The sequence below is a fragment of the Tamandua tetradactyla genome, chromosome 3 (assembly GCF_023851605.1).
Source record: "Tamandua tetradactyla isolate mTamTet1 chromosome 3, mTamTet1.pri, whole genome shotgun sequence".
Lineage (NCBI taxonomy): Eukaryota > Metazoa > Chordata > Mammalia > Pilosa > Myrmecophagidae > Tamandua > Tamandua tetradactyla.
Window position 1 is genome coordinate 193,356,005 of NC_135329.1, and position 19,678 is coordinate 193,375,682.

The 19,678-nt window shown below is 49.4% G+C and overlaps 1 protein-coding gene across 14 annotated transcripts in view; it reads right to left on the reverse strand.

Moving 5' to 3' along the window:
- Nucleotides 1-19,678, reverse strand: part of TNS1 (tensin 1) — a 199,769-nt gene that overhangs the window by 24,398 nt on the left and 155,693 nt on the right. For 8 of the 14 annotated variants that reach the window (XM_077155081.1, XM_077155083.1, XM_077155082.1 and 5 more), the window contains 5 exons: nt 11,199-11,285; nt 6,384-6,580; nt 5,252-5,327; nt 1,513-1,605; nt 418-441 (listed from right to left, as the gene is read on the reverse strand). In XM_077155081.1, the coding sequence (XP_077011196.1) occupies nt 418-441; nt 1,513-1,605; nt 5,252-5,327; nt 6,384-6,580; nt 11,199-11,285 (477 nt within the window). The remainder of the gene's footprint in view (nt 1-417; nt 442-1,512; nt 1,606-5,251; nt 5,328-6,383; nt 6,581-11,198; nt 11,286-19,678) is intronic. The other 6 variants (XM_077155086.1, XM_077155085.1, XM_077155087.1 and 3 more) reach the window with 3 other exon arrangements.

Consider the following 19,678-nt stretch of genomic DNA (forward strand, 5'->3'; position numbering starts at 1 on the left):
TTTTGTGAGAAAGAGACTGCTGAGAAAAAGGAGGAAGGAAGGTTGGGGTGAGGCTCTGGCAGAAATGGACTCTCCACAGACAGCCCAGGTGAGGGGTAAAGCATCACCCCATACAGGATTCTAGGGTTCCAGGGCCGGGACTAGGGTGAGGCAGTGAGACAAGGCCCTTACTCCTGGGACGGGGCAAGCCCCAGCCCTGCCATCCCCGTGCCGTCCCTCTAAGAGCCGCAGCACCCACAGCTTGCGTGGGCCAAGTCAAGTAGGAGCGTGTGGCCTGGTGAAAGGTACGGGCTCCCCAGCCTCCCTTCGGCTCCCCAGTGATCTGTGCCCCTGGCCATGCGGACACATCCTGAGTGGGAGGGCTGTGCCCAGGTCTGAGTGCACGTGGGTCACCTGGGCGTGCCATACTCCGCCTACCTGGCTGGATCAGTCTTCTGGGGACTAAGGAGAAAAAGCAAAATTGACTCCAAGAACCCCGGCCCAGCCCTAATACCCAAGCTAAGGAGCAACTTCCTGGACTCAGTCTGTCTAGAATAGACACTAAGGGCCCACTGGAAGTCCAGGCCTTCAAATCCCACCACTTTCCCATTCCCTGTAGGAAGGAGAGGAGCTGGGAAACACGATGAGGAAGCTGGAGGTGTGAAGCTGGGGCAGCAGTCCATGCAAAGAGGACCTTCTCCCCAACAGGGCCCTCTACCCTCTAACCTCTACCCTCTAACCAGGAAAGGGAGTATGGCCCTAGGCAGGGCTAGGAAGCAGCCTGGGCAGCCAGCCTCCTTCCTGCCTCAGCCCAGAGCCTTGAGTTCCCACCCTTAGCAGCAGGGCAGGCTGCTGCCAGCATCACGGATGTGGAGGAGGGGACAAGGCCGGCAGAAGCCGGGGAGAGTCAGATGCCCAGTGCGGCAGGGGCCTTAGGCAGGCAGGCAGAGCCCCTGGGCTGTGAGGCAGACGGTGGGAGGACGGCAGACAGTGGTGGCTGCTGCTGAGTCCCAGGTTTCTCAGGCAGGATTCTGTGTGGGGGCCAGAAGAGGCAGAAGGGAAGAGCACCCCAAATGACAGCAGCCTGGCCTATGGCATTGCTAGGATCCTCTGAGCACAGCTGGCTGGGAGGAACTGGGAACCCTGACGCAGAGCAATGGGGTCATATATCTTTGGCTGCGTATGTGTGCGGAAGTGTATGTAAATGTGTCCACGTGTCTCAGCCCTGGGGGTTGGGAGAGCCAGACTTCTGGCAGAGCGCTGACCAAGGAATCTGAGTCAGAGGAAGCTGGGAGTGTGGCCCACCCCACGTCAATGAGCAGGAAGACTGCAATGGTATCGATAACCCCCAATTCGTGCAGGAAGCCCCCACCAAGGCCTGACCTTGGTCAAGCTGCCATCTTGTTTCCAGGAGGGTCCCCCAAATCCTCGGCCTCTAGAGCATTTTCTGGGTCCCACAACTGCCAGGTCCCCATCTCCTCCTCCACTGCATCACCTCCCTGCCTCACCTCCCTTCCAGCCAGAGGTACTCACCACCTGTGGGGTGCAACAGGATGTCTGCTGGGTTGTGGGGTTTCAGTCCCAGAGCAGACAGGGGCGTCTTGGCCAGACCTGGAGGGGAGCGCACTGTACAGAAAGAAGAGAGGAGATACAGGGGTGAGGCAAAGGGGAGAGGGGTGTCCTGGGAGATGGATGGGGCTGGAGGGCAGGAGGTTCTTTAAGTGAGGGTACATGCTGGTGAGGGGCAGGTAGCAAACGGTGGCACAGAGGAGCCAACTTGCAGCCCAGGGGGTGCTGCTTTGGCTCCACTGCTCCTTTCTCATGTACCTGCTTCTCCACCTCTTAGCAGTTTAAAAGATAAAGGGAAAGAGCCCTGGGCTGGGAATCAGAAAATGGTTCTCTGGGCCCTGACCCTCAACCTTAAGAAAATAATTTCTGTCCTTTGGCTCTTGGTGTTTTCCCTATGGTCTCTTTGGATCACCATGATTTTAAGAATATATACCCCAGTACTTTGGCTATCTCTTTCTTTTTAATATTTTCTCTCTTACCTCCTCCTCCCCCTTTCTCTGACTGCCTCCCCCTACAGTATTGCAAGTGATGGACTTAAAGGACAACAAAAGAAAATGGAGACTCAGGATGACACAACCTGTAAAGGACAGATGGAGGAGAAAATCAACTAGAACCATGCTAGCCCTGAGACCTTGAGACACCTGCTCCCGCCCTGCCAATATCCAGTTATTTGGAAACCCCAGGAAGAGAGAACTGTTCAGTCTGGGACTCCTTATACTCCAATCCCCAGTTTTCTGGAAGAGGGGGAAGCCTGATCTCCACAATCCTTGGCCTAGAGTACCAGCTCCCTACATAAACCCATTTTCCTCCCATCTAGGTTAGGAATGTCACATAACACATGAGGTAAAAAAAAAAAAAAAAAAAAAAGCCTATCAGGCTTTTTCCCATCAGCCAAAGAGATTCAGTTGATCTAAAAGGTGTTTGTTGTGTCCAGTCATGAGATTTCTCAGTGGCAGCTGCCATGTCCCTTAACAGACCTCGGTGGAGAAGTAAAAAAAGAAGTGAGCTCTGTGTCCCCATCAGGGAAATTAAGAGTCTGCACAGGATGCAGTCTCTGAGGACACTTGACAAGGCCCTAGGCTGCCCACTCTACCGTCTGCAGCCTCAATAGACTAGATGTGGTCTGTGGATGCCCCAGACCCCCACAGCAGCTCCACGGCCCCTCCTCCTCTCCCAAAAGACGTTGAGACCTACTAGATAAACAAGCAAATGCAATCTCTCAATGCAAGCAACATACATAACTTTTCTGTACATGTGCAGGCGTGTACACATGTGTACATGGGCACAGGCATCCCAGCAGTCCAGATGTATGGACCTGCACTCCACCTGCACTCAGTCCTTAGGTACTCACTGGACAAATATGGCATAAGTGATGCGTGTGTACAAACACACCCAGCCAGGTCTGGAATCAGTCTAGGTCTATGTCTTATCTCTCCTCCTCCCTCTTTCTCTAGGCACACACAGATTCTGTTTTCATCCCCCTTCAAATACCTACTATGGGGGTCTTGTTTGTTGATATCCACTAAGAACTGATTAATATTTGCCATATGAATGGATGGTTGAATGTAATTAATTATAGAGGAAGGAACCCAATGTCAGAGGCCACTGTTCGTGGAACAGACACAAAGCATCTCCAGTCCATGAGAATGCATGTTTGCCCCACAGGTACAGCAGTGATCCAGACAGCGCAGTGAGAGAAAGGGAAGGGAGAGAGAGGACAAGAGATGGTGGGCACTTTCTGTAGGACTCGCTCTTTAAGGTTTTTTCCCTCTCACCCACTTTCAACTCCCTGGTTCCTCTTTCCCCAGTTCCCAAGCAATCTGGCCCTTTTGCTGAGACAGATGAGTGGGTGGGACTGAAACCAGGCAAGGCTTTTGCTTCCTAAGAGAAAAATTCCCCACATTTCTCCGCCTTCCTACTTTTCTCCCCAACACTATGCATTTATGAAACCTCTGACTCACTCACCCCTTCCCCTCCACCGCCTCTCCTGGGGCACTTAGGCTGGCCAAGGGGAAGGAGAGGAGAATGGAAACAGCCACATGAGGCAATCCCCAAGGCTAACTCAGCCGTAATGGCTTCCAATCCAAGCACGGCAGTGGCAGGAGGACCTTGGCTGTTTGGACCAGAGAGCGAACAGGAGCAGGTGTGTAAGACTTGAAAGAGAGTTTCCATGGAGCAACAGAGGTTTAAAGAGCTATCTCTTGGGTAGATTGCTCCCAGCTTACACTGTCCAACCCAATGGCCATGAGCCCCACGTGACTATGGAGCCTTTACAACGTGGCTAGCTGAATGGAGATGTGCTAGACAGGTGTGAAATGCACATTAATTTCAAAGACTTAGTATGAAAAAAAGAATGCAAAAATCTCATTAATATTTTTATATCAGTTACATATTAAATATAATATTTTAGATGTCATGGATTAAATAAAACATTAAAATTAGTTTCTCTGATGTTTTTACATAATTTTCAAAGAATATAAAATATCTCATTAATATTTTTTATTGATTTAACTATCAAAATAATATTTTAGATGCTCGGGGTAAATAAAATATATTATTGAAATTAATATCATCAGTTTCTTATCTTTTTTTAAGTGGTTACCAGAAAATGTTTATTACCAATGTGGTCCATGGAATATTTCCATTGGACAGTGCTGCTCTAGGGAAAACTACAGTTTCTGGGGGCCGGCCAGTCACAGTTTCAGCACCATGCATGCCCAAGATGGCAGCCAACACAAGCCTGACTGGCACAAGGACCAAGTACTATTGCCACATTCCTGCCCTTTGAGGGATGGCCAGCCACTAGGAGAAGGCACAGTCTTCCTTCCTCACTCCACCTCCCGTCTCTCCAGGGACAACCAACCAACAGACCTGGCCAACATAGTGCAAGGCTCCCCCTCCTCTGTTGACCTGGGTCTATCTTATGAACCCTGGACCATTCAACCCTTGTATTGTTCCTTCACCGTTTTCCCCAGATTGCCACCTCTAGATCTTCTTAAAATGTCTTCTACTATAAAAAGAACCCTGTCCCCACTCCTGAGCCCATTCAAGACCTCCCTTTGGGCAGAAATGTCTCTGTTCATTGAGAGTTTGATGTACTGGTGAGTGCCATCAGGGAGAGGCAGGCTAAATATCCCCACCTGGAGGCCAAAGGTGAATGAGATGGGGACACTATCAGCCTGAGGGCTCTGGACTTCTCTTTTCTTTGTGGAAGCTAAATAGGTCATCTGATATGCAAAAAGTGCCCCAGTGCAGAGACAAGGTCAATAAGTGTCTTGGAGATAACACCAGCAAATTAGAAAGAGTCACTTTAGGATGAAGGAGGTAAAATCTTCATTTTCTTTTGCATGTAGGATGCAAAAACACTTTTGACAATTAGGGAACTCCCATAATATGGAAGCTTAGGAACCCCACAATCAGTTGGTCTGGATCCTAAGACTGGGGTTACTGAATTGCTGGATGTGTGAGCCCAAATAAAGGACATGACAGTAACCTGCAATCAATGGGAGAGAGAATGAGTGCAGGAGGGAGGGAGAATGCAGTAAAATGAGCCAGGGAGGTGAGAAGCAGCAAATTTGGGCCCCCACCTAACTTTGCAGGCACACCCCCTCTACCACCCAAACCTGAAGCACTTATACGGGCTGAGGGTGAGTAAGGGGTTTGAAGTGACACAGGAAAGACAGGTCTGGCAGGGAGTTCTTACCACCACTGGGCGGCGGGCTGGTTGGGGAGGTCCCCTCCAACTCCTCGAAGGCCTCCTTGTAGCTATGCAGATGGGGCTGCGGGAAAGGAGAACAAAGGCTAGGCAAAAAGGAACATCCACTGGTGGCTATGGCCCTGAAAAGGAGGGATTTCCCCTTCGGAAGGCCTGGGAAAGAGGGACAGCGAGTCAACCAGCCCACCAATCACCTCGCCAGCCTGACTACCCACTGCCCCTCAGGTAAATTCAGAGACCAAAGTGAGATCTTGGCTAGTCACTGCCCCAACAATGGCTGCAGTTGAAAGAATGAGCTGGTGGCTAAGCAAAGTTATAGTCAAATGTGGAGCAGCTGCCTTGGAGATGTTTCAGAACAGGAAGCTGGCCAAAGAAAAGGGGCTGAGGGTGGGGAGCTTAGGTCCTGCCAGAAGGCAGTCAAGAAAAGATGTCCAAAAGTCACTGATACCTAGAATGACCTGTTAGCCTGATGTTTATAGGACAATACAATCCCTCTTCAAGTGTGGTCCTTGGACCGTCTGCATTAGAATCATCCAGGGTGCATGTCCAAAGTGTAGGTTCCTGGGCCCCCTTCCAGATCTAGGACATCAGAATCTCTGCAGGTGGACTTGGAAATCTGCATTTTTAACCAACTCCCCTGTGATTATTACACACACTAAAGCCTGAGACCCACTGCCTCAAACTACTGAAATGTCTCAGAAATGCAAATATTTTAGCACCTAAATCACATTTCCCAGGAAAATCCTTAGATCTGGAAAAGGCTCAAAAAAACTTTTTTTGGTCCGACTGATCCAGTTTGAAGTTTAGAGGTTGTCGTCACTTATGTCACAGCCAGTATCTTCCCACCCTCCTAAACATTCTCTCTAGGAGTCCGGATAGGGACCTCAGTCTTAATATTAATGTAAGTATCAAATATTGGGACCATACAAACTATGGGGGCAAGAAATGGGCTCCGGTCTCCATATGCCAGCAAAGAGGTCTATGGGTAAGGACACAGGCAGGGAAATATTGCAGGGGGCTTACCGAGAGCTTGGCCCCACCCAGGTGACCATTTGCTCTTTGGAGCTTTAGTGTGGGCCCCAATACCCACAGCGGTCCCAGGAAGAAGCACAGGACTGACCTCTTTGGGACGCCCTCCAGGATTGAGAGCAATGGTAAGAGCCAGCTCCGGGGACACGCACTGGACTGGGGAGCGAACCCCAGGGCTACGGGGGGACGTGGGTTCTGGAGACTGGTTCTCATACTGTCCATCACTGCCTGCCCGTCTTCGGAGAGGGGCTGGAGGTTCTGCAGGTTTCTTCTCCCGAGCCTGCACCCCTGGAAGGAATGGCAGGGGGTAAGGTGATGAACACGTGGGGCAAGAAATGATCCACCAGCCCAATCCCCCCAGTGCGGCCAGCACCTGCCTCTGTTCAACACTTCCCCCTAGCCTTCCTCGGCCCACTTCTGCCCACACACTGCAGGGAGGGGGACCTGCTTAGATTGGGCTCTGTCTTCACCAGGACTCTCCCCACCATACATCCTCAGGGCCAAGAGCACAAAGGGCTGATGCAAGAAACAGATGTCAACTCCTTCCAACCCCTGGAGGCAGAGGGCCAGAGCTTCCAGGCAAGGGAGGGAAGGTGGAAGGAGGGGGAGACGGTCTCCAAGGCAACTGCATCAACCAAGAAGCAACATCAAACCCATAGGGAAGAACTTTTGGAAAGAGCTAAGAATGCATCATCTTGCAAATGGTGCTCCCAAGGAGAAACAAAGAATGATTAACTCCAGCTAGGGAGTTCCTGGCCGCAAGACCCAATGGGCCCCTGGGATATTGCTGGCCTTCTCTGGGGTTCCCAACTTTTACCCAGTGCCCCTCTGGAACCTCTTACTGGCCTCCCTCTACTGGCCCATTAACTACCTATCTTTTTTTTTCACCCCAAAGATGGCTGAGGCTCTCACACTACCCCTCCCAGCAAAACAGCAGGGAAAGAGAGCCCTGATGTCATGGGTTCCATCTGCTTTTCTGTACCTCCCTTCCCATTCCACAAGCTTGGGGATATTATTAATCTCACCCTCCTTTCCTCCCACTCCCTCTTCCCACCGCTGGGCTGAGGCACAGAACCACTGCCTGATTGGGTTGCCTCCCAGAATCCTAGAAAACCGACTTCCCTGAGCCCCAGAGGCCAAGACCACCTCTGGGCCAGCCTGAAGGGTGAGGTCTCATCTCAATTATCTTCTGGGAGAAGAGCTGGGGAAAAGAGGCAGGAAGGGCAGACGGCTGCCTGGTGGGATGCTGGGACTCACCAAAGGCCATGTGGGACTGGGACCCTGGCTGCACCAGTCTCGCACCAGCAGATCTGGGAATACTGCCCCATGGCACACGTGCACACACACACACTCTCTCTCTCCTCTCTCTCTCTCCTCTCTCTCTTGGCCCCTAGGAATGTGCCAGTGCAGCCAAGCAGAAACCATCCTCATTCCTACCAAGCAACATTTAATCATCCACTTCGGGGCCTGCATGCCCCATCCAGTAGCCCCCAGCACCCACCTGGCACAGCCAAGAAGGCTGCTGTGACAGGCGTATGCTGTGAAGCCTTCCACTTGTCACGAACAGCAGGTCCCAGCTGCCAAGTCCAGACACACACAGTCACCCTGAGGCAGGCACTCAGACCCTCCCATAATTTGGGGCTCTGGGGGGGTCCCCTTCGGGTGAGCAGTAGGACTAGCAAGGCCTTTGGACATTAAATGCAGAAGGCACCAGGTGTGCGTTGAGGCTCCACTCGGCTCTTTATACTCAGAGGTGGCCCTGCCATCTCGACCCAGAAGGAAGAGTGCCAGGGGAGAGAGTAAACTAGGCTGTCACTCTACTGCTTCACTGGAAGCAAATATGTTCCTTACCTGGTGTGCCTTTATTTTCAGAATAGAAAAATGGGGGTCATACTATTCTCAATCGGGGAGCACTACAAGCATCAAGCCAGATGAAAGATGGGTACGGCCCTGAGAGGCTGCTCGCCCACGGGCATCGGTACACAATCCTGGGCTTCTGGGCATGCAACCCACACAGAAGCAGCTGCGCTTCCTGCCCCTGCTGAGGGTCCCCCCAACACCATGGCCTTGCTGCTCGGCCCCCACCAGACCCGCTCTCCGCTACTCCGCACCCCCCAGGCCTCCTGGGCCGCCCAGGCAGGAGTTGCTGTCGGTTTCTTTCCTGGCAAAAACATTAGAGGGAAATAGACATAGCCATTGATTTTCTAATGATAACTGTGACAAAGGAGGCCCATTCGGGAAAGGCTCTCGGGGTTTGGAACTGAGTTCAGCCGCAAGGTTAAAAGAAATGCATCAGGCTGTCCCGGTGCCCGGCTCTCCCGCCCCTCCTGGTAGCTGCTTTCTGGCAGATTCCTTTGCCTTTTCAAGGGGTGGCCAGTCTCCCTGTTTGGGAGATTGGTGTTTGTCCCTGAAAAATAGGTCTACTTCATTTTGAGAAACTGTATTTCCCAGAGAACCAGAAAACATTCTCCTGGAACTGCCCAGAACACCTATAGCTTCAGGTGCAACCAATGGTAGCTGCAACAGCGGGGATCTGCCAGGCTGCTGGAGGGGTGTCCCAAACATCAAGGATTGAAACATTGGAAAAGGCAGTAGAGACATCTGTGAGCAGCACCGTCTCAATTCCCCTTTTCTATCACCATCTGCCTGGCATGTGTAAGATGTGTTCTGACCCAAGGCAGGGGCGGGACGCACAGAATGACCTCCAAAGAGCTAAGGAGCGGCAGGGCAGAGCCTCCCTCTGCAAAATGGGGGCGACCCCACATTCCACTCCCACAGGGCCCCTCCCCCCCACAGAGCGTCCCATGGCATCAGTGGCCGGCCAGCGACATGTCACATTCTTAAAACAGTATCTCACTGTTGAACCCCTTGGCAAGTCCAGATCTGTCCCAGAGTGCCTGGAGAGCCATGTTCACTCTTTCTTTTCTTTTACTATAGGAGGGGTGATAGGGCATGGCGGAGGGGAAAGAAGAGAGCTCCATTGTTCCTCGCCAAGCTGGAACGTCTGGACACAAGCTGACAGCCAATGTCAGAGCGAGAACTCCCCTCCCTCATGGCCCAGAGACTGGCCGATAATAAAAATAGGCTTTCTTCCCCATCCCTCAGCCCCAGGACTTGCTCGGTCTCTTGGCACAGATGTCTCCCTCAGGGCCTCTGCGTCCACGTGCTCCCCTCCTTACACACACATAGGGGCACACACACAATGGCATGCACACACAGTCACAGGCACACGCAAGGGCATACACACAGTCCACACAGCATACACACCACACCTGCAGCTCTGAGAGCTGTCACTGTCATATAAATCAATGCACAGACTTTGGCCAAAACACTAACTCCCCCTGCCGCCCCTGGATCACATGGACAAATACTCTGGTGTCCGGTGCCAGGCGTCGTCACATGCCTGCCCTACAGCCCCAGACTGGCCACTTCTACCCCCACAGATCCAGCTCTTCTGTCCAGCCTTCCGATTTCCAAAAGACCGGATTCCTCAGTGCCAGGCGTGGGGCTGGGTGTCCGACTGCATGCCTGGGGCTCTGGAAGCGAGGGGTCCGGAAGGCCACCTGCTGGGCCAGGGCACCAGAAAGCCACATGGCAATCACACTCGCATCCCCAGGACAAGCCATGCCAGCTCCCCTCAGGACAGGCCTGCCACCCCAGAGGCTGCCCCAACCCCTCAGGCCCAGCTGGACATTGCACTCCCCACCACTGGGCCGAGAAAGGGGGAAAGGGAGAAGAGAGAAGGAGAGGGGACAATCTACTCCAGCCATCTCCCAATTACCCATGGACTGGGAGAAAGAGGAACAGAGATTGCCACTGGGGGTCAATAGGTTCCCAGAGCCCCCTTAGCCTCTTCCCGGGACTGCTCAGGGCCATGCATGGCACAACAAGCCTGAGCACACCATCTCCTCCCTGCCCCAGAGCTTCAAGGAGCAAGGGAAAGGACCAATGATGTTCTCTCCAGTGACAAAAGCTTATGGGTCTATAAGTCCAAGAGAAAAATGGGTAGGAGTAAGTGGTGTACATCAGCCTCAAATCAAGCCACTGGACCCTTGGTGAAGGGGCCACCATGTCTGGGAATGTTACAGTCACTTTGCAAAACGCACGAGGCAGGGCTTATCAGCCCTCCATTTTTCAGGTTAGGAAATTCAAGTCTGAGTAATTAAGAGGTATGCCCAAGGTCACAGAAGAGGTCACAGGCAGAACGAGGACCATAACCAGGGCTTCTGAGTCTTGGCCATGGGTCCTAGGATGAGGATGGGGTCAGAGGGGGTGCTTCACTTCTGGGGTATGCCATACCCAAGTGTGGAAAGAGCAGCAGGTGCTAGTGCCACCTGTTGTCTTGTGCCCAGTGGTCCCCTGCAGAGCACAGCCTGGCCTCCTGCCTGAGTTCCCAGCCCTGCAGCCCGGGCTGAGTGCTAGGCTGGTCCAAGCCCTCACTGCAGGGTAACAGGCTCCCTCACTGCAAAGGATGCATCTCTTTGGGGGACCCCAAAAGGTGGTCTACTGATTCCACAACCTGACCCCAGAGGGCAAGGCCAAGGCTGGAAGCATCAGGCCTGTGCTCATGCAGAAGTGGGAACACTCATTCATGCAGAAAGGAGGATAGGACGGAGGGGGTGGGGACAGGGAGGAGGAGACAGTGGGCAAGGAAAGAGAAGAAGAGGGAAAGGTGAGAAAAGGAGGAGAGGGGAGAGAGTAAAAAAGAGATAGAAAGCAGAGACCATCAAGAGAGGGAGAGGAGGAAATGGAAATGAAGGAAGCATGCATGAGAAAAGTAAATAAAGAGGAAGGCTAGCAAAAGTTTGGAAGGAATCATACATGAAGAAGAGGGGAGAGAGAGACTGAGAGCTAAGGAAAAGGGACAAGAGTTAAAGAGAGAGAAGGAAGAAGGAGAGGAACCAACCAGAGATGGAGGAGGATCGGAGCCGGTGGAGAGGAGGGTGCCAGAAGCTGACCTTGTGCCCAATGTCCTGCAGCTTGGCATTGTAGGCTGCCCGACCCCACCCCAGGGGGAGCCGGCAGGGAGCGGAGGCAGGCAGGAGGGCAAGGCAGGGTGGAAGGGGATATACCAGGCAAGGCAGGTACCCCACCCATGGCACACAGGTGGACATGGGACACATGGAGAACACAGGGGCAAAGCATTCCACAAGACGAAACAAAACAAAAACAAAGAAAAAAAATCAAGATTAGTTGGTGTCCTGAGTCTTGGATATAGCCACATACTGGAGGGAGGTAGGGAGGGAGTCAGACAGGAAGAGAGAGTAGATCTAGGATCTCACTTCTCCAAAGGAAGGTAGACCTCTTTCTGTCCAGCAGGACACTGTCTCTTTCTTTTCTAAGAACAAAGTGGGAGGAAGAAGATGCTGCCCTGGGACCGGGAAATTTAAGTCCTGGTAACTCCACCCTCACAGTTCCTCACAGGCCTCACAGCCTCTTCCCAGGACACCTCCTTCTCCAATGTTGTCTGCCTCTTCCTGGATTCAACTGTGGCCTTATCCAGTCTGAACCCAAGGGTCTCATCCCCTAGCATTCTAGCATCCCTCAGCTCATCAGTCCCATTCACCTTAATCACCCTCCTCTCTGCACAGTCCCTACCATGATGATGTTCCATCACTGCCCAAAGCTGCCCAGCACCACCAGAGAAAGTTCTTAGGAGAACCCCCGGGGATGCTCTCCAAAGACCTGCTATGCCACCCTTATACTCACCCTTGCTGACTCCAAACCCCTCTTCATGCCACAGACACTGCCCTAACTTTTCATTCTCCTCCAGCAGCCAATGCTTCCTGTCATGGCATCTAGGTTTCCTCTACTTTATAAGTTACTCCACACCAATTTCCTTTGCTGGTTCCTCCTCATGTCTCCAACCTCAAAAGATAGGCAGCCCCAGGATTCAATCCAAGGACCTCTCCTCTATCTGTACTCAACCCCTACGTGATGTCATACAGAACCAGGTCTTCTATGACATTCTTATGCTGACAACTTCCAAATTCCTTTCCCCCTTAAACTCCTAACTCATGTATCTAACCATCTTGGATATCACCTGAGCATCTCAAATCTAATGTGGACAAAATCACACTTCTGTTATTCCCTCTACACATGCTCTTTTCACATTTTTATCCATTTTATCCATCCTTTAGTTGCTTGGGCTAAAAAATCTTACATTTGTCCTTGACTTTTCGCTTTCTTTCACACTGATATCTAATCCATATGTAAATCCTGTTAACATCACCTTCAAAATATATTTCTGAACTGAGCACTTCTCACCAGCTCCACTGCTACCACCCTGATCAACAGCAGCAGCCTGCTAGCTATTCTTCCTCCTTCCATCCCAGCCACACTGATCCTTTCAGAGAAAGTCAGATGATGTCATTCCTCTGTTCAAACCCTTCCAAGAGCTTCTCATGCCACACAGGGTAAAAGCCAAATCTCTTGCGTTCACCTACAAAAATCCACTGCAAGCTAGCCACATTCTCACTTCCCTCTGACCTCATGCCTCACTACACTCCCCTCATCTACTCTGCTCCAACCACACTAGGCACCCTCTTACCTCAGGGCCTTTGCACTTGCTACTCCATATGGTACGTTTCCTCACCTGAGGTCTCCCCTGACTGTCCTACGTAAAATGCAACCACCCACCCACACTCTACCCCTCACTGGCATTTCATCATTTTAATTTTTACTCCATGACACTTTTCACCCATCTAACATATTATATATGCTTTTTTTTTTTTGCATGGGCAAGGCACCGGGAATTGAACCCGGGTCCCCAGCATGGCAGGCAGAAATTCTGCCACCGAGCCACCATCGTACTTCCCTATATATACTTTTTAAATTTAGTTATTATATTGTTTATAGTTTCCCAACTGAAATGGAAGCCCCATAGGGCAAGGATTTTTATCTGGCTTGTTTGCCACCATTTTCCCATCATCTAGACTACATGTAGGAATGATAGATCATGTTGAATGGAATGATAGAACAAGCCTTGATCTCATCTATTTTCATGATAAAATGTAAAAAAAAAAAAAAAAAAAAGATGGGTTCTTAATTCAATCTCTCAAATCTTGACATCTTTTTTTTTGTTTTGTTCTTTATCTTTATCCTTTATTCTCATATCACAAAGCAGTATCTCACCTCCTGGTTGAACCAAAATTATTCACTTGGGCTCCTAAGAGACCTTATTTTATCAATTTCTTTTTCTTATGTATTTTTCTTCTCCCTCCTCCCCCCATATTCAAGCTTTTCCTCTCTTTCTCTTTTAGCTGAAAAGATTCTCATGACTCTCATATTTGCAAAAAAAATACCCCACAATGCTCTTTAGATACCATCCTCTTCCTTTTATCATAAAACCACTTGAAAGAGTAGTTGACACGTTGTCTTCCTCTCCACTCACTCCTCAATCTCTTGTAGTCTGGTCTGTCTCACCATCATTCCACAGAAAAAAGGCTTTTGAAAATTACCAGGGGCCACTGAAGTGGCAATTCACCCAATAAGTTTTTCTCAATCCTCCACCTCATGACCTCTCCACAGTGACATTGCTAACCCCAAACCCCTCCTCCTTGAAATTCTTCACTATCTTGACTTTGGCGATAAAGCACCATCTTGGTCTCCTTCCACTGCTCTAAACATTTATTTTCAGTCCCCTTTATGGTCTCCACTTCCCCCTGTGGCTGTTCTATCTTAAGTTCTTTTTTCTTCCCATGTCTTCTGACATGGAGATCTCATCCACACCCAAAATATGATTCTTTACTTCTGTGAAAGATGACTCCAAAATCTACAGCTTTTTCCACTCTCTTAAGATCCAATTTCATGTGTTCAATTGTCTTCTACCCATCTTTTCCAGGAGGCTCCACTGTCACCTCAAACTCAACATATCTAACATCTCACACCAAATCAGCATTTCCCCTGCCTGACTCTCAACCTATTAATGGAACCACCATCTTTAGATACATCTTCCTAAACTACAGCTCAGATCATGGCACATTCCCTTCACTAAAACACAGTCATGGCTTCCCACATTGTTTCTAAGTAAGATTCAGTCTCTTTAGTCTGGTGTTTAATGCCTCCCAGAGGTAGGCCCCAGACTACCCTTCCAACCCTCCCTCATATAACCTAAATGCACTTAGTCTATTTGTTCTTCAAACATTTCCTTTGCTTTCCTATCTCCACTATGAACCCTCTCTCCAATGATCCCACCCACTTTCAAAATCCTACCCATCTTCCAAAGCTAAGTTTTAAAGTCACACTCAACACAAAGCCTCCTCAATGTCTAATTGACAGTGATCTCTCCTTTCTCTTTACTCCCACAGAACTTTCTACCTACCTCTCTTATTACAAATGACTTCATGTTAAATTCCATTTCTTTTTTCCACTCCTAAGCTCAAGAAATCTTAAGGATAAGATCCGTATATGATTCACAGCATGGATTGAAATATCTACCACGACAGATATCTGAGATCAGACCAGTTAGAGAAACTTAAGATAAATGGTTTGGACTCAACAACTCTGATTCTTATTTTTTTTTCTTATCTTATTGTATTGACTAGGGTAACTAATACACTGTTGAATAATAGAGGTGATGACAAGTATTCTTGCCCCTGACTATAAGGGGAATGCTTCTAATGTTTCTTAAGAAAGTGTGATATGTTCTATAGGTTTCTGATACCTACCCTTTATTGAGTTAAGAAAACTGCCCCTAGATTCTCTAAGATCTAAGATGAAGAGGTAGTGATCACAGTGGAATGAACCATAACATGGTGCTGAGGTATGGAAGATAGTCAAGGAAGAAACAGCAAACTTGAGGGAGAAAAGCCAGGAGAAACTAGATTAAGTTCATGGCCATGAAGAGGTTCTCCTTCAGATCTGAGCCTCTCAGGTTACTCAGGGTAAAGCTTATATTTCAGCTTCTTGCAACAGAATGTAGAATAAGCAGAAAGAGGTGGTGTTAGAGTCTACACTCACTGGATCCCAGAGTCTGCCTCTGCTCCTTTATCTACACAACTAATGCCAAAACCCTGAAGGGTTGTGCAAGCAAAAACTTAAAAGAAATCCATTCATGACAGGGCATGAGCCAAAGAGGTCACTTTATAGCCCCAGGGGCCAAATATAACTGCCCTCTATATATTCCATCCCTTCTCCTGACTGAGTCACTCTCAGTTGGTTTGATAGCAGCAGGGCTGGTGGTGTCTACAGACAATATGTGCCAACAATATCCCTCTCTCTCTATGACTTCCAGGTAGCAAAAACCTGAGAGGTTAGAGGATAAAAAGGTATCAGTCCAGACCTCAGAATCTGGTAGGAGAAGAAGCTGAGGAGAGAGCTACTACAAGATGGACATCCTTCAAGGGGCCACTAGGGTTATGCTATCCTCTTGAGCAAGCTTCAGGAGAGCTATAAGGAAGGGTCCTGGTAGGAGGAGGAAATTCATCCTGCTTCCCCAGAAAGAAGTGCTCTGGATCCCTCAGGCCACCAACCCAACTCTGTAAAATATTGGGCAGGGAACTAAATATCCATAGAATTTGGATAACCCCATTCCCTCAACAAAATCAGGAGGGAAAGGGTCTCTTCCAACAAAGAATTCAGGAGAGACCTTATCTCAGGGGTTTGGACATTGAGGAAAGCAGAACACAGCACTCCCACCTGGACCACCCTCTGTAGCATTTCATTTCCAGGGCTACAGAACTTCTTAGCGTGTGTTTTGATTCTCATAAAAACAATGATGGGCTGCTAGATGAGCTCTTTGAGGAGGTGAAGACTTGATTGCCAATTTCCATGGTGTGAACAGTCCTTCTACGGCCAATTTCAAGTTACCAATAGTTTAACAACTGGCTCTGAAAATTCCTGAATATTTATTAGTCTTCTCTTGCAAGCTAGTAGGAGCAGACTTCAGCCCTCCACTGGAAAAAACAACCCCCATTCAAGTGTTATATACATCCCCCAGATACAGGGGAGGAGGAGGTAAGACAGAGGCTCCAGCTGAGGTCCCTGTGTCCCCACGTGAGAGTCAGACTGAGGGACGTGGGAATTGTGAGGGGAAAGGAGGTCCATGCACTGGGATATTAACTACCTAGAGTCACTCCCAATAGGACTGAATCCTGGGGCAAGAAAACCTCATCCCATCCACATCCTACCATGCGGTTCCTCTGCACACACTCTGAAGGTGACTTTTAATGATATGAATGCGGCTCTACCAACACCGCAGGATCCAGTCTGTTCTTTCTGCCTAACATGTGGAGGGCCCACTGGCCTCCCCACAGATGAAGGACTGGGCCTGCCCTCTCGGGAGCCTTGAGAGGCCTTGATCAGAACCTGACCTCTGTGATGTTCCTCTCCTCTGGCCAAATGTGCATCCCCAGGCCAGATCAAAAGTGGATCAGATATGAGATTTTGTTGGTTTGTCCAGAGTGATGCCCCGATAAATCCCAGAGTGATCTGAACAGTGAATAAAAAAATATTTGCAAAGTTCCCTTCAGGGAATGGTAAGAACAGGGGAAAATTCAACTTCCCCAAGTTGAATTACTGATATCCTCACAAGCAGTGCGGACAACCAAAGCTACAGGCTGAGCCCCCAATCTTGGGGTTTATTCATAAGAAACTTAACCCCACAAAGGATAGGTCAAGCCTACTTAAAACTACTAAATTTTAAGAGTCTTAAAACTTAAGACTACTAAGAGTCACCCCCAAGAGAACCTCTTTTGTTGCTCAGATGTGGCCTCTCTCTCTCAGCCAACACAACAAGCAAACTCACGGCCCTCCCCCTGTCTACGTGGGACATGACTCCCAGGCGTGTGGACCTTCCTGACAACGTGGGACAGAAATCCTGGAATGAGCTGAGACTCAGCATCAAGGGATTGAGAAAACCCCTAGAATGGGCTGAAACTCAGCATTGAGGGATTGAGAAAACCTTCTCCACCAAAAGGGAGAAGGGTGAAATGAGACAAAATAAAGTGTCAATGTCTAGGAGATTCCAAACAAAGTCAAGAGGTTATCCTGGAGGTTATTCTTACACATTAAATAGATATCACCTTGTTAGTCAAGATGTAATGGAGAGGCTGGAGGGAATGGCCTGAAAATGTAGAGCTGTGTTCCAGTAGCCATGTTTCTTGAAGATGAATGTATAATGATATAGCTTTCATAATGTGACTGTGTGATTGTGAAAGCCTTGTGCCTGATGCTCTTTTTATCTACCTTATCAACAGACGAGTAAAACATACAGAATAAAAATAAATAATAGGGGGGACAACTATTAAAATAAGTTTAGATTGAAATGCTAGTGATCAATGAAAGGGAGGGGTAAGTGGTATGGTACGTATGATTTCTTTTCCGTTTTCTTTTTATTTCTTTTTCTGAATAGACGCAAATGGTCAAAGCAATGATCATGAGGATGAATATGCAACTATGTGATGATATTGTGAATTACTGATTATATATGTAGAACGGAATGATCAAAAGTTAAGAACGTTTGTGTTTGTTTGGTGTTTTTAGGTTTTTTTTTTTTTAATTTAAAAATTGATAATAAAAAAAAAAAGTGGGTCAGACTTCTCAGGGTGACAAATGTCTGATCCCTAATGTTTGGGTTTAAAAGAGAGGATATTTCCTCTTCTCTGTGCCTTTGACCAGATAAACTTCCAGAGATGGTTCCAATGAACTCTGACTCTAAGGGAAGGCCCTGGTGCTGTCAGCATAGCTGAAGGACTTCAAGGACCTGTGAGACCACTGCTAGTTTGAGGTGGGGGAAAGCCCACCCTACCTGGAGGCAGGGGATTAGACAGGCAGATTCTAAGGACAAGGACCCTGAGGTCTTGGTGGCTCTGTAACAATGCCTATCACCCAGAAGGAAAAGAAAAGATGAGGAAGGGCAGCAAACCACTGAAGAGCCCCATAGTCTTTGGAGCTTGAGCACAGCATTTACCCCAAAGGTCCACAGTGACCTAGGGAACAGGAAGCTCCAAGGCAGGCCTACTCTTTCTCTAAATCTCTCTTTGCAAGAGCCAGGGAGGGAGGATTGGAACTGGGTACCTTGCACTACACATCCAGGTCCTGGACCTGGCCCAAGAGTCAGCTGGCCTGTCCTTCAGCTGCTTGCCCAAACCCACTGTCCATCCCCAGGGAGGGTGTCTCTTTCCCACCCTGCAGCTGGCATGGTGACTCAGATTCTCCTAAATTTAGGTAAAGGGGTGGAGGGCAGAGCCAGCTGCCCAGGCTCCTCTTCTCCTCCCTGAGCTTCCACCATGCTGTCAGCTGAGGGGCTTGATGCAGGCCTGCCTGACCCCAGTCTAGTGGTCTTCCTCGGCCTGGGATTCACATTCACAAAAAAATCAGCCCACAGGGTTTCCCACCCAGTTTGCCTGCCCCGCGTCCCCCATCCCAGGGGGTATGGCCATGGGCTTAGGTCAGCAGGAAGGAAGGGTGCTCCACAGCTGTCCTTCCCAACATGGTCCTGGACACTCTGCCCTGCTGGGGGCCTTCTTGCCTTGATCTCCCTAATAAGCTCTTTTGGTTGTCTCACTCTCCACATGCTGATGTTGGATCTGGAGCCAGCCTTGGCCGCTGCCCCACTGCACAAGTCCCAGAATATAAGCCCATCCTGACAGAAAAACAGAGTTTTCTCAGATCTGCTTTCTCCTTTCTCCAGAATATAAGCCCATCCTGATAGAAAGACAGAGTTTTCTCAGACCTGCTTCCTGAACAGAGCTGGACCTAAAACAGGAGCTAAAAGGAGATACGACCAAGAAGGAGACCTTGCCTTCCCTTCTCTCCAAAGAGAAGCATCCTGAAAGGCCCTACCAGGGGTATAGAGGCAGCTAGAGCCTCAGGACTTCAGGATATGCTCTCAGACTTCACTTCAGCCCATGGGCAGGGGACTAAAGAGGAAATTAGAGCCTACAGAGGCTTCCCTCCATCCTTCTGCATGCCTTCCCCAAGGAAATTAAGTGTGAGGACAGAGGGCACAGCAAGGAGTCACAGGAAGCATCTCTTCTCAATCCAGAAAATCTGTACTCTAGCACCAAAGTCACCACCTCCAGGAAGTGTCCTTGGACTGTTTTAGTGGTAGTCCTTACTTTCCCCTGGGCTCTGGGCCTGTGGAAGTCCATACCTGTCACACACTTTGCATTCTGTTAGAAGTTTCTGCCTACGTGCCTGTGACCTGACCAGACTGTAAGCTCCTGGAGGGCAGGAACCAAGGGACATCATCTCAGAATCTAGTGCAGACCTGCTGCCCAGGAGACATCATGCATGCAGGAAGGGGTAGGCAGGGGGGCTGGCTCCTGAAGCCTCCTCCCCAGGCCAAAGCAACACCTCCCAAAGTGATTGCTGTGTCTGCACCTCCTCTTAGCAAGACCAAATAGGGAAGGAGGCCGAGGGGATAAGGAGGAACTATTCAGG